The sequence below is a fragment of the Sphaerodactylus townsendi genome, linkage group LG16 (assembly GCF_021028975.2).
Source record: "Sphaerodactylus townsendi isolate TG3544 linkage group LG16, MPM_Stown_v2.3, whole genome shotgun sequence".
Taxonomy (NCBI): Eukaryota; Metazoa; Chordata; class Lepidosauria; order Squamata; family Sphaerodactylidae; genus Sphaerodactylus; species Sphaerodactylus townsendi.
In genome coordinates this window covers 19,332,294-19,348,995 of record NC_059440.1, presented here as the reverse complement: position 1 = coordinate 19,348,995, position 16,702 = coordinate 19,332,294, and the positions used below count along the sequence as shown (strand labels likewise).

At 45.0% G+C, this 16,702-nt stretch overlaps 1 protein-coding gene across 1 annotated transcript in view; it reads right to left on the bottom strand.

Moving 5' to 3' along the window:
* LRRC75A (leucine rich repeat containing 75A) overlaps positions 1-16,702 on the bottom strand; it is a 69,325-nt gene that overhangs the window by 21,725 nt on the left and 30,898 nt on the right. Inside the window, exon 2 of the mRNA XM_048519396.1 lies at positions 9,590-9,718. Within this exon, the coding sequence (XP_048375353.1) occupies positions 9,590-9,718 (129 nt within the window). The remainder of the gene's footprint in view (positions 1-9,589; positions 9,719-16,702) is intronic.

Sequence of the window (16,702 nt, the reverse complement as noted above, 5' to 3'; positions counted from 1 at the left end):
ATTCCAAAGCCTTTATTGGCATTATAAATTACAGAGTTAGTAAAAAGGGGCATTTATCCACTAACTGAGACATTAAAATATTAAAATACATTAAAACAACGTTGAAAATTCACAACATTCACGCACACATAAAATATTTTAGCCGTTACTACTATGTAGGCAATGATTGCGCCTGACCAAATAGTTCCTCAAAAAACTCGCAACATTCTCACATATGAGATCACAGGAACCGTTGAGTAGAAAATTCATAGTAGATGGTAGCCTGACATCGTTTGAGCTCTCTATCAATGGACAGATGTATATAGAGCGTAACGACTCGTACATTGGACATTCCAATAGTACATGTTGAACAGTCTCAACAACGGCAATATTACATTGGCATAACCTGTTCTCATATGGAGTGTTATTATACCTGCCAAGAGTTTGGGACTGGATGACGTTTTATTATTATCAGCTCAGAGTAGTACGTATGACTCTCCCTTCCCCATTTAACCTTCTGAATCACCATATGAAATAGGTCTACAGATCCTATCCTGACATTCCTAACTAGAGTTTGTAGTCTTATTTTGTCCTTCCAATGAGTTGTGCTTGATTTTAAAAAATTAAGATCCTGTGTTTCCATATTTAAAAGCAGATTCCACTATAATAAACTTTTTCTTTTTAAAAAAAGTTTAAAATACCTTTATTAACCCACTGCTCAATATTACTCGGTTACAGATTACACTCAAATGACACAATAAACAACAAAGAAACTCCAAGCAGTCGTGAAAGCAGCACTCGGCGGCGCTGGCAGGCAACTAAATCCCGGCTTGTGTGCAATTAACAAACTCCAGTTCACTAATGGTATTTGCACACAGTGAATGGAGGCTTGATTGAGCTGAGAAGCAGTCAATCGAATTCTATGTGCCAGAGGAGGAAAGAGCTTGGAGGGGCAGAGGTGTGTGTGAGTATGCCAACACACTGAATTCATGCCCACCTGGAGTATAATTGCCACTTGTCACAACATCTGCGAGCCACCTCAGTCTGCATTTCTGTTTAAATGCCCTGTTCACTTACTTGAAAGGAACACCAGGGGTCCCCCCCACAGGAATGCCCAGCAGAATAATAGGGGGGAAGTGTTTAAAGTAGCATACAAGTCATAGGTACATAGGGTAATGAAAGAATCTCTGTGTATAATCTTTTCTTTAGGGAGGAAATCTTACAATCAAGGTCTCTGGAGCAGCAGTGGCGTAGAGTGCAGGTGCACTCTAATCTGGAGAACTGGGTTTGATTCCTCACTCTGCCACTTGAGCTGTGGAGGCTTATCTGGGGAAACAAATTAGCCTGTGCACTCCAACATAGGCCAGCTGGGTGACCTCAGGCTAGTCACAGTTCTTTGGAGCTCTCTCAGCCCCACTCACCTCACAGGGTGTTTGTTGTGTGGGGGGGGGGGAGGGAAGAGAAAGGAGGTTGTAAGCCCCATTGAGTCTCCTTACAGGAGAGGAAGGGGGAGTATAAATCCAAAACTCTTCTTCTTCTCTGTCCTTTCTAGGGAAAACAGCAATTAGTCATGGCCAAATGGCCTGAGTCCAGGTTATCTTGTCCTCAGATAAGCCTGTCTGGCTGCCTACCAAAACTTATTCTTCTCTGGGTTTCCCCACCAACTGAGGTGAAGACAGGTGGAAGGCAAAGGCAAAGCTTTTCTGACATCCCAGTCAAAAAAATGTCACCTGGCACCTTCATTACTGGCATTTAGGTGCCTGGAAGATGCCTCTCTTTTGTTCCTATGTGCTTCTTTACCTGTTACGGCTTTTAGCTTCACCTTGTTCCAATCTGTGGCACCTGTATTTTTATTCTTTGGAGATGACTCACTGTTAAGCTTCTTTGATTAGCTGTAAGCCACTTTCAACAAACAAACAGGTTTTGAAAAAGCAGAATATAAATAGTCTGGCTTTTGAGATCACTGTGAGAGATCACAGCTAGGACAAGGTGAGGCTCGAGGTCAGAAATTATCGCAGGCTCCAGAAGGCGCTGTTCCGTATCTCACTTCAGTAATCTCAGGCTCTTATTTTACGCTAACAATCTAAAATTCGCAGCAGTTGCACATTATGAATCCTGACAAACTGTTCTGTACTTAACTTTCCTCCAAGGTTTCAAGCACAGCAATTATATGACGCCACACAAGTTTCCTGCACGCACAGAGACAGAGGCACACAGAAGCCCCGAATGCTGAAATGCAAACACAACTGATGTCTTTCCTGTTGTACAGAATTAGATTCTGGTTAACTGCACTGTGATATGAGCGAAGAGTCATCTGGATAAGTAAACACAGCGGACGATCCGTTTTCTAAGAGAACAAAATATTGTTCAATATTTAAGAAACTGCATGTGATGTTTGTTTAGCTATAACGCCACGCTGTAATGATTACACCAAGCAATTAGCATGCATTTTTGTCATGAAACTGCCAGAATTTAATCAGCGACTTCAGTTCTATTCCATTCAGCCGTAACCACCACAGAATAGAATTGTCTCTCTTTAGGAACATCGCAAGAACAGCTGTATTGTCACCAGGGACAGATATGGTTACTGAGTGAGGAGCTGTTCTTATCCTGTGTACTTTGAAGCTCAAAGTTCTTTGCACTGCGTGCCATTTTACCAACTTAATCTAAATCTGCTAAACGAGAAGATGACGTTTTATGCATCTGAAAAAGTGAACTCTAATCTCCAAAAAGCTTTTGTCCTGATAAAACTGTTGCGGCGCAATCCAGGTGGGGAAGAAGCTGTGCTGTGTCTGGAGATGCCACCGCAAAGACAGTGCTGTGCCACCTCCAAAAGGGCTCCGGGTGGCGCAGGTAGGAGGGAGATTCAAAATCCCCCCTGCTGCCCAAAGATCCCCATACACAAAACAGATGTACACCATTGTATTTTTGGCAGAAGTCTGAGGGCTGCGCCAAGGGCGTTCCTGGCACAAAAGCCCACTAAAGTCATTTCCACCCCTGGGAATGCCCCCAGATGTGCCAGCCTACAGCTTTAGGCCAGAACGACACAGCAGGGCGCAGGCTCTTCCGGATTGGGTTCTGCGGAGGTCTGTAATACCTGCATGCCTCCCAGTTTGCCCTCCCTGCTGGCAAAAGTGGCATTTACACCGGTGGGGTGGGCAAACATGCCAGTTCGATCTCGCACCAGCTCCAAGAGTTGATTCCCCACTACCACCACACCTGGATCCGGCTGTTAAGTCTTTCATAGAATCATTGAGTTGGAAGAGACCCCAAGGGCCATCAAGTCCAACCCCCTGCCATGCGGGAACACTCAATCAATGCACTCCTGACATATGTTCATCTAGCCTCTCTTTAAAAACCTCCAAAGAAGGAGACTCTGTAAAGTGCCCCAAGACTGAAGTTTAAATCAGAGCAGTCCCACTCCCTTTAATCCATACCGTAATGCTGCATTCTATTTGATAGTGAATGAAAACCCACAAATGTCAGAATGCACACGGCTTTGCCTGCAGCCACTGAGGAAAGAAAAGGCACTGACATTTCAAACACATTACCTGATCCCATCCCCGGCGTTATCCAAGACTTCCCACCCACACACCAGGAGGATGCTTTCTCTTCTTGCCGCCCCAACATCTCCTGCAACATTCTTTGACAAAGGCAGCAATGCGGCGCTCTCCCAAATCTCAAAAAGCTATTTGCACACAATGTTTTCAAGTGCTTTGCCAGGCCGAACGGACACACACAGCACCAACTTGGAAACAAGATCTGTGGCTACGTCGCTCTGACACCCACAAGCTCCGTGGTTATAATGGAAAACAGCAGAAGAGCCACAGCTGGAGGGGGAAAGGAAAATCACTGCCCGAAGTGGGTCTGCTATCCTGGCTTTGTCTGCAAACATAGGAGAGGAGAAAAGAAAAGAAGGAAAGGAAAGGAAAGGAAAGGAGAAAAGATATGGCTACTCTTGCATAAATGGCTTTAAAGAGGGGATTAGAGAAATCCTGAGAGTGGGGATTTTTTGTGCGCCAGCTCCTCACTGCTAGCCAAACGGCTGTGCTCAGAGGACCTGGAACAAAGGCACGAGCCTCTCTTCTTGAGAGACTTCATAGCGCACCTGTCTGGTGACCAACCGGTGAGATGGACCTTTTAAAATCTAGCCTTTAGGAAAAGACTTTTGTTGGCTCCCTTGCTAGCTTCACGCTTTGCTCCTAACAAAATAAAAAAGTGGAAGAAAAAATCGTGTACACTCCTTCAAAGCCAGGTAGAACAAGTCTCTGGCCACAGGCAATGTCTCCCGCTCGCGCGTTCTTCTGTGCTGCGCTAAGCTGTTAGGGCTGCATCCACCGCAGTAGATTGCAGCGAAGGGGAAGGAACTGTACTTTGGGAAGGATACTGAGGAAAAGGCAGACGTGCCTTGTGGCCAGATCCAAAGATAGCACAACAAGCTCTACAGGGAAAGCCTCCTAGGGCTGATGGTCAAAGGACACTTCAACCAGCCTGGATCCATAGAAGACAATGCCAAGACAGAGATCCACATACAACCTGTGCCCGAGGCAAGCGGAAGAGATTTGTGCATCTATGGCTGGCATCTTCAAAGGCATGTCACAGTCAGGTGCCTTTCTCTCCGTGGCAAAGTCTTCCCACCCTGCACAAAAAATGAAAGGAAAGCACACAAAATGTCTTTTTGCATAGTTGGATTGCAGGTGAGAGGAGAAGCACGTTGGCAGCCAAGAAGATTCAGGAGAGAGGTAGCTGAGAAAACAGCCCACCGTGTGAGCCCAGCTTGGCTGAGGAAGACGATGCCGAGAGATGAGGCTGGATCAAGTCGAAGGAGATGGGTGCAAGTCCATGCAAGGAAGCAGCTAGGTTAGCATTCTGTTCTTCTTTAAAAGAAGGAAGTCAAGTCAAATGGAATTCCTTTGGATGGCGAGAAGTACTTGCACATTCACTGTGCAGAATTCATCCAACGTAGCGTAATGGTTAAGAACAGGTGGATTCTAATCAGGAGAACTGGGTTTGATTCCCCAATCCTCCATCTGAGTGGAAGACTTATCTGGTGAACTAGATGTGTTTCCGCATTCCTACATTCCTGCTGGGTGACCTTGGGCTAGTCACAGTTCTCTCTGAACCCTCTCAGCCCCACCTACATCACAAGGTGTCTGTTGTGGGGAGAGGAAGGGAAAGGAGCTTGTAGGCCACCTTGAGTCTCCTTACAGGAGAGAAAGGTGGGGTGTAAATCCAAACTCTTCTGCTTTTTGCTAGGGGGATAAAGTCCAAGGACCCCCAGTACAATGCAAATTTTACTATGGCCCTCTGCAAGGGTCACCTGCTTCCTTTACTGTTTTTATTACTCTTGCTGTTTGGGCTGTTGATGAACAACGTTTATGACTTCTTGTTATGAGTTTAAGGTTTATGCTTGCACTGTTTTTGTTTTTTCACTAGCCACTCGTAGTGCCTTGCTGGAGAGGAAGCCTATAAATCTCCAAAACAGGCTTAAAAAATTAGTCCATCTGTGACAGGTACAAGTCCAGGAAAAAAAGGTGAAAGAAAGCCAAGATGCATTCAATGCTACACTCTGCCTACGTAGCCAAATTCTGTACTGGGGTGGGGGGGGGGATGGGGACGGGGATGGGGACAGTAATAAAACGGTAGTTTATAATTCGAGAAATGTACTGTGGTTCGAGGAAGCAGGCTTACAGGGCCTGCTTCTTCCCACTAACCAGGAGCAGATTTTTGCAAAAACTGCTTCTGGGTTGGGATTAGGGCCCCATCGTGCAGCAAACAGCAGTCTACTTTGTTGCTAGGAGGTGATTGGAGAGTTCGTACCTGCAAATGCGCCTTCACACTTAACTGTGCGCATTTGGTCCTGTATAAATCCTCTCTTAGGCTTTTTCAGTTTTTCAGTTTTTTCAGTTTTCAGTTTTATTACGGCCATTAGGCCAGCAAAAAAGAGCAGAGAAGAACAAGAAAAAGGAGGAACAACAAACAAAAGAACAATCGAATTTGCACTGAAATCCACGAAACAGAAATCCACACAAAAAATATCATCAGCTTGTAGCATTCTTACGGTCACCCTCATGTGGTCTGGCTCTTGGTCCCAACATGGTTCTTCTCTTACTATATGCCAGCATACAAAATTTAGCTACCTGCTGAGATATAAGAGAAACTCGGTCTTCCAGCAAAATTCTCACAAGAACTGAGTCGGAATTAACTCTAGTTAAATTTCTGTACTGGATAAACAATGGATGAATTAACGCCTCCCTTTCCCCTTTATGGAGTTCACAATGCAATAAAATATGTAATACAGAGTCCACTTCCCCTGAGTTACAAACACATAGTCTCCTATGTCGTGGGATTTTTTGAAATCTGCCCATTAGATTGGCTGATGGAAAAGCGTCAAAACGGGCCCTTGAAAAGGCCCCTCTCTTAGGCTAGTCTTTTTCCTCTGCTGCAGGGAGATCATTACATGTCATCCTCTCATCTAGATTCCATTTACTCATCAACCGTGTGCGGATTATTTACCCACCACGGGAGTAGGAGCGGAATTAAAAACATCCTGAGCTTGTGCTCCACTCTCCGGCCATCTATCACTTTAAATGGGCACCGGCTTGTTCTCAAGTAACAAGGAGGTCCCCGTTGCCTTTTGCTAAAACATCGCAGACACAAGATTTGCCCAAGAGGGAAAGGAATCAATACTCTTCCTACCTATCTGGTAAATTACGCCATTAAATGAACTGAACTTAAATGGCAATTACTCTTGCAAAAACCTCAGTCAGACATTGCACTGCCAGTCAGTAAAAGGAGCTGACGACTGGGCAAAAAGAAACAGCTACTTCGGTTTCTTTTGAACCAGATGTGTTTCCACACTCCTACATTCCTGCTGGGTGACCTTGGGCTAGTCACAGTTCCCTCTGCACTCTCTCAGCCCCACCTCCCTCACAAGCAGTGGTGGGATTCAGCAGGTTCGCACCACTTCGGCAGAACCGGTTGTTAAAATGGTGCTTGTAAACAACCAGCTGTTAAATTATTTGAATACCACCACCGGAATCGGTTGTTAAATTATTTGAATCCCACCACTGCTCACAAGGTGTCTGTTGTGGGGAGAGGTAGGGAAAGGAGCTTGTAGGCCACCATGAGTCTCCTTACAGGAGAGAAAGGTGGGGTACAAATCCAAACTCCTCCTCCTCCTGTTCTTCACCAGTGGATCAAGACTCAAACAAAGGCCAGCCCAAACCAGCATGGCACCTGTTCTTGGTCAGCATGGCTTACACCACAAATAGTTTGGCTGTCACGGCAACCGTGCCAGTCAGTGCCTGGCATGTCTCAGACTGAAGCCGTTCCACAATAAAATCTGATGGAGAACTGCCCAGGAGTAACCAGGCATGAACGCAGCAACTGCACATGCTAGCAAGCAGACCAGCAATGCCCAGTCAATATGCAGCAGATGCTACTGCAGACTCCCCCTAAGGAAGTGTCTGGCTGGGCTTCTCCCAATCTGTCCTGTTTTGCACTCTTGCCTGTGTTCAAAGTGATAAGAGTGCTGGCATTGGTGAGGCCAGTCATCTACATCCGCCAGGCCTCTCTGTCCTCCACCTCCCAGCACGATGCCAGTTCTACACAAGGGGAAGGGGTGGGGCTGCCCTCAGGAGGGCCGGATGCTCCCCTTATGAAAGGGGGGAGGAATTGGAGTGTGTGGCCAGGCCTCTCCACTGCCAAGGAGAAACAGAGGACAGAGAAAAGAAGGAAAGGAAGATGCTGCCAGCAGCGACAGTCTCGTTGCCTGGTCAACGGCCATTCCCAGCAAGCTCATGAGCACCCTTCCCAGCAGTTTTCTAGAGCCTGTTGTATTTGTTCGCACAACGGGCTTTACTGATGGAGCAGTCAATATACCTCTAACATCTTGGTAGCAACAGCTGAATAAGCGCTGGGCTGAGTTTCTTTCTCCTCTGCTTGGATGTATTTAACCCGCGTATGGCCAGAGGCCTCAGCAAAAGGCCAAGAGCCAAAGGACTCTTGGCTCAGCACGTGGCCTTGCTTGAACCAGCCCAGGGGAAGCAGACTGTTCTAGAATGAAGATTAAAATATTCCTTGTTCCTTTGCTTACTTACATTTGTATTTGGTTTCTTTAAATTGTTTATTTAAACTGTACTTTCATATTTTTTTTATAAACCACTGTAGGCTCCCTTCGGGAGAAACACAAGAAACAAATGCCTCAAAATAAACAAAATAACCTTGGCCAATGTTAATTACATCCATTACGCACTTTGGGAAATGTCTGCACAAACATCAGGATTGAGGGTAAATCCCAATAAATCTGAATGGATAAGTGTTAAATATATAGGATGCGTATAAAACTGTAACGTGAATGGAAATCCTTAAAAAAAACCTGAAACCAAAAGAGAGATATAGGTATTTGGAATATCTTCCTAAAGCTATTTGGTTTGTTTAAACTGTTTATTTAAACTCTACTTTCAATTTTTTTAAAATAAACCACTGTGGGCTCCCTTCGGGAGAAAAACAAGAAACAAATGCCTCAAAATAAACAAAATAACCTGTTTATAAATCTGTCTTTGGAAGTTAGCAGTTGAAACTTGGCAGAAGAGAAGACTAAACTTTCTCTGGGCTGGAAAAACCAATGAGAATCCCTGCCAAAATATTATACAAGCCAAAAGAGCATGGAGTGTGTGTCTCTCAAGTATTAAACTATGGCCAGACCAACATATCAATGGATATTGCTCTACCGTGGCACTATAATGATAATTCCGATGTGAGCAAGACAATATCATTGCAAGCTATTGCTATATAGAACAATAGCCATCCATCGGTAGATGCAGCTTATTTTGCCAGTTAGTTTAGTTGCAATGTCAGACAACAGAAGAACAACCAACTTTAACATCAAACTTGAGGTGCTTTTATTTGGTTGCAAGAATGAAAGTAAGAAGGGAATTTGCATTTTTTTTACTGCCACACCACAATGCACTAAGCTCTCCCCCGTCCTGACTCCAAGATTTTCTCCTTGGGTAGCCACAGCTTCTGCACATCATATCAAAAAGTGCGTGAAGTTCTGCGATCAATGTATACACAGGCCTTTCCTCTACTAGTGGTGAAGAACGTGGATCCTAATCTGAAGAACCAGGTTTGATTCCCCACTCCTCCACACAAGCCGTGGACTCTAATCTGCTGAACTGGGTTTGTTTCCCCACTTCTATACATGAAGTTTTCAGGGTGACCTTGGCCTAGTCACAGTTCTCTCAGAACTCTCAGCCCCACCTATCTCACAAGGTGTCTATTGTGGGGAGGGGAAAGAAAGGTGATTGTAAGCTGCTTCGAGACTCCTTACGGTTGAGAAAAGCGGGGGATAAATCCAAACTCTTCTCTCCCTCCTGAATATGGACTGTCAAAGCACAGAGATTTGGGTGGGGGGAAGGGGAGTTGGAAAAACACACTCAGCATCAGGAATTCAGTGAATTATGAACATTGCACAAGGTGGGGGAGTTCATCCCCAGCTCGCACCTGGCACCCAACGACACAGAGATGGAACAACCGAAAGCAGACTTTACCCATTCGTTTTAGCTTCCCTCTCCTCCCTTTTGCAAGCATGAATGTGGAAACTTACTGGTTTGGGGCAATGTATGTATCTGGCAAGGCTGATGATTAGGTCATGTGTGATGGGATCTACCAGGTTCCGGAAGCTGGCATAGCGGTACAGGACATCGTCCAGAGAAGTGGACTCCATTCCCAAATCCTGCAGAGAAGACAGAACAGGAGTCAGGCATCGTGGGGCTGCCCTGGGGACATCCACACATCATTGGACACCGCAACACAGCAGAAATACACAATGACATTTTCCTGTGGTGTGAAGGGAAAGAGGGGTTGCCCTAAGCCGGGGCCTCCAGTAACGTACCAAGAAACAGGGTCCTTGATCCAGATGCTCTCCAACAGCTGAGTTTTTAAAAGTTTATTAAAAAGAAAGAGAATACAAACAGGTTTCTCTCAGCTCTAGACAGTTCCAAATATAAACAAAAGACAACACAGTTGAAGGCATGAATTAAATCTTAGAATGAATCTTAGAATGAATCCCCTTTAGCATCATGTCAGGAGTTTATGGCATCTTCTCCTCTAGTCCATCTGTGTTAGAGTTTATGGCATCTTCTCCTCTAGTCCAGGATGAGGGAGATGACCCTCACTTGATCATTCTTGGTGATTAAGATCTATCTGTCAGGGTTAGAATATGGTCTTGTAAAATCCCGTTTCTGTTTATGTAAACACAAACACAGTTTACAAATTCAATGAGGGCCAAAGGTTACCACTGTTTATGACCTAAGACTAAGTGGTTGCCACCGAGATAAATTATCTCTCTAAGTAAACTTAAAGGAATGAACATACTTTCTTCACATGTGGTTCGTGAATGACAGCCACAGCGCGGTAGCAATGTAATATCACAATACAAGGTGTCCGACTGCCTTTCCGGTGGGGAAATACTGAAAAGACTGGGATTTTTCAGTCCAGAAAGAAAAGACAACTGGAGGAAGGCAGCAGAATGACAACACGGGATAAAATATCCACCAGCAGAGAAAGAAAGAAGGTTGGGATAACTTTTCCTGCCCCATACATAACACTAGAACTCCGAGGAACTCAATGAAAGTGACCCAGAATAGATTCAGGAGTGGTAAATGGGAGTATTTCACTCTAAGAATAATTTAAATGGTTGAATTCATGTTCATAGGGATAGAGGTCCATCAGTGGCTACTTGCCTGGGTGACTAAAAAGGGATTGTAGCCCATGGGCAGTAAGGTTTTGAATCCCAGTACTAGGAAGCTACGTCAGGGAAAGGCCTCTGCATATTTGCCTTGTTTGCTGGCCTTCTGGGCAACTGCTTGGCCACTGGGTGAAGCAAGATGCTTCTGGACTAGATGGACCACTGACTAGCTGGACTAGATGGACCACTGATCTGGACTAGATGGACCACTGACTAGCTGGACTAGATGGACCACTGACTAGCTGGACTAGATGGACCACTGATCTGGACTAGATGGACCACTGATCTGGACTAGATGGACCACTGACTAGCTGGACTAGATGGACCACTGATCTGGACTAGATGGACCACTGATCTGGACTAGATGGACCACTGACTAGCTGGACTAGATGGACCACTGACTAGCTGGACTAGATGGACCACTGATCTTAGCCAACAGGGTTCACCTTACATGTTCTTCCAACAATGAGTAGATAAAGCCTCAGAGACTGGACAAAGACAATAGCCTCAGCTCTGCAGTTTGGTTCATAGCTTCCACCCAAAACTTTGGTGGCAGCAGCCCTGGAAGACTGTTTTCCCCTGAAACCCCATCCCCACATCCCCACAAACATCCTCGAGATAGGAAAACAAGTCAGTAAGAATACAAAGCACAGTTCATAAGCTTGCTCGCTTGAGTCACCTTAAGCTACTTAGCTGAGTGTACCCAACCAGCGCATGTACAGAATGGTCTGCGCTGCACATGAGAACTTCTGGCAAGGAGTCACGGCAGGCTACTTGAAAGATGTCAGCAGAAGGAAGGACGGCGTTTAATGCCGCACTTGGAAGCTCAGCTTTCGGCGGGAGTTCGCTTCTCAAGCCTCATCTGGTTTCCATGAAAATGAATGGCTATTGTCATAGTTTTCAAAAGAGAAACTGAGTCGCTCTTATGATACAGGAGACCTGCAGTCGGTTCTAGCAGAAGGATGAAGAGAGAATGGGCACTGAGATCCAGCCCCCCCTCCCCCGCTTGCTCTCTGCCCCCTGCAGCCTTGCGAAACTGGTTTTCTTCACAAAGGTTTGCTGTTCACACTCTTGAATGGTATAAACTTGAAACTTACCTGCAGACATTGCTTGCATGGGGTGGGGGGGGGGGTGAGTGAAGGGGCTGGCTGGCCAGCTAGTATCTCACTGCCCTTTTTAGTGCCTCCAGTGGAGAAATCACTTCCTCCAAGACCTAACTTGCGTTCTTTACCCAACAGAAAGTCACCTGAAGGAGGGGGTGGGTGGCTTTTATTTATTTATTTTAAACATTTATTAGCTGCCTTTCTTCCTCATGAAGCTGGAGTCTTACAAACACATATAAAAGCACATCAGATAAAATAGATTAAAAACAACAACATTCAAGGTAACTACTTATGACACGGTCACAGGCCTTTCTTACAGACGCCTTCATGACACACTGTAGTCTCTAACCAACCCTTCCGCAATTCTCCTTGCACTCCATTTCAAAACAATACTGTCTTAAGATGATAACTCGGCTCTAGCATTAATTCTTGTATTGATTTTGTCCTTTCAGGACTTCACTGAAGTGAACCCCATTTTCTAGTCATGAGAATTGAGGGTTGGGAGGGGCCTCGCAAATGGAATAGCCTAGGGCATAGGTGTCAAACTCGTGGCCCTCCAGATGTAATGGACTACAGTTCCCATCATCCCCTGCCAGCATCATGCTGGCAGGGGATGATGGGAACTGTAGTCCATAACATCTGGAGGGCCACGAGTTTGACACCTATGCCCTAGGGCTGTGGTGGCGAACCTTTGGCACTCCAGATGTTATGGACTACAATTCCCATCACCCCCTGCTAGCATGGCCAATTGGCCCATTAACAACTGAGATCCGCTGTTCCCCCCCTCAGAGTCAGAGGAGTGAAAGGTTAGACGCCATCTGTTTTAAATATTTATAAGTTTGGACCGCTGCATTTTAACTTGTATAAATTTTAGTATTTTATTCTATTATCCACTTGTATGTATTATGTTGTTAACCGCCCTGAGCCCTTTGGGGGAGGGCGGTATAAAAGTGGAATGAATAAATAAATAAATATAGGGCCACTCTTCCTCTAAATCCAGCACTGCATCCAGATCAGGTGCAAAAGGTGAGACATAATTTAACTAAAAAATTAGTTCCTCCTGTTCTCCAGATGAACTTAGAGCACTATTCTTTCATTTGTGTCAGTGATCCTTTAACATTCTTCCATCTTTCACCCTTCCCCACCTTCGGAAAAATGAAGCGGTTTTTATTGTTCGCTACAGTATTATCCTTATAGTTATTCAGATGGCAGTTGGGGAAAGGCTATAAAAAATCACACTGCTGCTATTCTGATCAATGGGAGAGAGCGTGAGGGAAGGGAACCTGTACATTTCAAACAGTGCCCAGCAGAAACGCCTCACGCGTAAGCAAAGGACATTTTGGCAAGGCGGCCTGAAAGCAACGTGGCAGACATCCCTGCCAAGCTGTTGGCAAGGGTCGGCTCCAGAGGAAGACAAGCGACACAGTCTGGAAAACTCCCGCTCTCCCCCTCAACTCCTGGCATGCTTTTCAGAGCACAAGAAGCTGTTACTACAGCAAATCTTTGGAAGCATGCCTCTCTTGTTCAGAAACTCAAAGCCCATAATTCTTCTTGACTCTCTGGAGCCCAACCAGTCCCTCCAATAGACGGAACTCATCCCCATTCATTTCCCTAGCGTGATAACGGCTCTCTCCCCACCAAGCCTGGACCAGAGACCCAATGGGAACGCCATCTGAAGTCTTGCGAGGCTGAAAGGAAGCCGGCCATCTGCCAAGCCGTGAGCTCATCTCCACTTTAGCAGCTCCACACCTGTTCTTGCAATTGCTGGCAAAGGCATCTTTTCAACTCTGGAGGGAAATGCGGAAATGGGTCTAACCTGATCAGGCAACTTCCCTTTCAGCTGAGCTTAGCAAACAGTTTGCCTCTCTAGCTTCCACCCCAACTCACAGCAACATCCACTAGAGCACACTTCTAGATCACAGAGGCAGGTGTCCACAAATAAGTCAGCAGACCACAAGGTATTTTTTATCCCAGCCTTCCTCCCAGAAGTTCTGCTGGTCAAATGACTATAGATAAACTCACCTGAATGGGTTATTTACACTTATAAATGAGTTATCTCGTCACCACCCCTTTTTGAACATATGTTTAGAAGAGTACCATCCGTCCACCTGCGCCATCCTCTTTAGGACTACCGGGAACACTATTTCAGTTCAACATCAGAGAAAAAGATTTTCTGCAGGGTTCAAAAGCCCAGTCGGGTATATTTTATTGTAAATAAACCATCTCTGTCATTTGACGACTGTGGGCTCTTGTTGGTTTTTATCAACTCTCTAGCTACAGCATCGGTATCAAGAGAATTTCTTCATTTGAAGCAACAGTCACGAAAATATGCAGAAACGGACGTATAAGTGCTCCCGAGGACAGCCGGAGATCTGGGACGCAAGATGCCAGTTTTCCCTAAAAGGCACTTCACGGCTGTCAAAGAGCGACGATGCTGCGCCATTTTTTGTCATTTGGGATTCGTTGATTAACCACTTAAAAGAAACAAAATGAAAAATGACATTCATCTAAAACACTTAAGCTGCCTTTTGATTGGGAATCTGAAGCCTGTTGCCTTAATTCAAGAGATGCAAAGAGACCACTGAACGCAAATTGCTACTTATCAAAGATTCTTCTTCATTGGCTGCAGGGCTGGTTCATCCATTACTGTTGCTGAAGTAGGCCTAGATGGGGTAGAGGAGCAGGAACTTTGCCTCTCTGTGCTGTCTTCTTCACTGGACTGGTCCAAGGAGACAACTTTCAAGTGTGCCAGAGAGCAAGCACGCTGCAGGAGCCACTGTGGCTGTGTTTTAGATTCAAGAATGTGCTCATCAACATACCTAAAAGTATGGGTCTTAAAGGAACCAGAAATGGGTTTCATCTACTTGTTAGCAGCAACCACAGTGACATGCCAACTACTGGAAAACTGAGGACACCCTAAAGTTTAAGGACTAGTATATTATACTCTGCAAACTGGCAATTAAAAGCAGGCCCAGTTCTTGTATTTGTTTTTAAGAACAATGGCCCTTTTCCCACTCACTGTTTGCTGCACGCTACTCTCGCCAAGTAGCGCGGGGTCCAGCTGCACTCCCCACTACAGGGGCGGCGACAACGCAGCCGCTCCGACTCTGCTGCTCTTGCACCCCCTCAGCGCACGTCATTCTGGCACTGCTCAAAACGGCGCCTTTTGATGACCCCGTGCAGAGCGCGGGGCAGTGGGGAAGCCCGGGGAACACAACCCTCGCACTAAAAAGGTGCTGGACCAGACAAAACCGACGTCATTTTAAAAGTGGGGAAACGGCCAATGACAAAGCATGAGAATTACAGAGTGTGTGTGTGGTGGTTATTTACATTATTGGAATACTAAAGAAGTCAGGATCAAGGGGGATTGTTTCCTTGTGTTACGAAAATTTAAAAAAATGTCCCATAACGGAAAGGGGTGGGAATAACTCTCTGAAGCTGCCAAAGGTTTGCGGGCCATCTAAATCAGTAAGTAACAAACTATTTGTATATTACCAGGAAATTGAAATCATGGGGTTAAACACTGACTAAAGAATAAAGAAAAATTATGGAAATTTATGCATTTGTCTGTTATTTGGAACAACAAATCTGTTACGCAACTTGATGTGGAAATCTGTAAACAATTTGATACAGTGACAACAGTAGAAAAAAACAGGAGACACAAGAAGATGGAAAATATATTGCCTAATAGTTAGGGACTGGATTAAGAAATAAGTAGAATCCAGGAGCAGATGAAGTCGACTGGATCAAAATAAAATGCAGACGAAGGCCTCAATGCAGTGTAGTTACATGTAACTAAGCCCCACTGAACTCTGTCGGAGTTGCTTCTGAATAGATATGTACAAGGCTGTATTTTGTTTAAAGCTAAGGAAGAAGTTATACAAACAAAAGAATTTGAATGTTTTCCACTACTTGCAGACAGGAGAACCAGAAACCAAATACACAAAAAGGAATGAGAAAGACTGAAATAATATCAGAACAGAATAACTTGACGTACTATTAAGACCCACGCAGGACTGAGAGACAAAGTGCTACAGAAATAATGGATAATGGAAGGAAATAACTGATTTGACCGAGACAGAGGTGTTGCTAATAGGAAAGACGGAAACCCTGGAGGGAATTGATTTGCCTCTATTTGATAGTGTGAAATGATCATTAGCTGGCTCTGTTAGGAGCCCAAGTGCAATTCGGTGCAGTTTCTCCAGTCAATGGGCTTAGTCCAGAGTTACACCTGCAAAGAACTGCCTTGTTGGAGTCTTTATTTATTTATTTATTTAAACCATTTGCATGCCACCTTTCCAGGCAAAGTAGGGAACCACAAGGCTGTAGTCAAATCAATACAACAATTAAAGGAAACATATGAACACAAACACAGACAAACAGAGAGGAATGCCAATGAGAGTAAGTGAGGGGACGTCAAATGAAAGCAGTCTTCGCCCACAGGAAGAAGACAACGATAGAAGGAGAAAAAGAAACCTTCCAATGGATGAAGTTCCAGAGCTTTCACTCCTTAGCCAAAAAGGCTACAGTATTAGATCCTATTTCATGGGGTGGAACAAGATTTCCTTTCTCACATCTACCAGATTCTTATCAACCCGCTCCCTCCAATACCGTCACAGTTCAGCTAGCGTATCATTCTGTACACAAAGATGTCTTTGAAGACAACCTGGAAGCTTCTGTGAGTTGAACACATGACACCGCTGTCTACTGACTCAATCTATTGGACTATCAAGTTCAATCTATTGGACTATCAAGTTCAAAACAAAGCGACGTGACGGCGGCATGAGGTACCTGAGGTTTCTTGTGCCTCTTTGTGTTCCTTGTTCCCGCTGCCTCCCTCGCCCTTGTTGTTGCGGGGCTTTCTGCT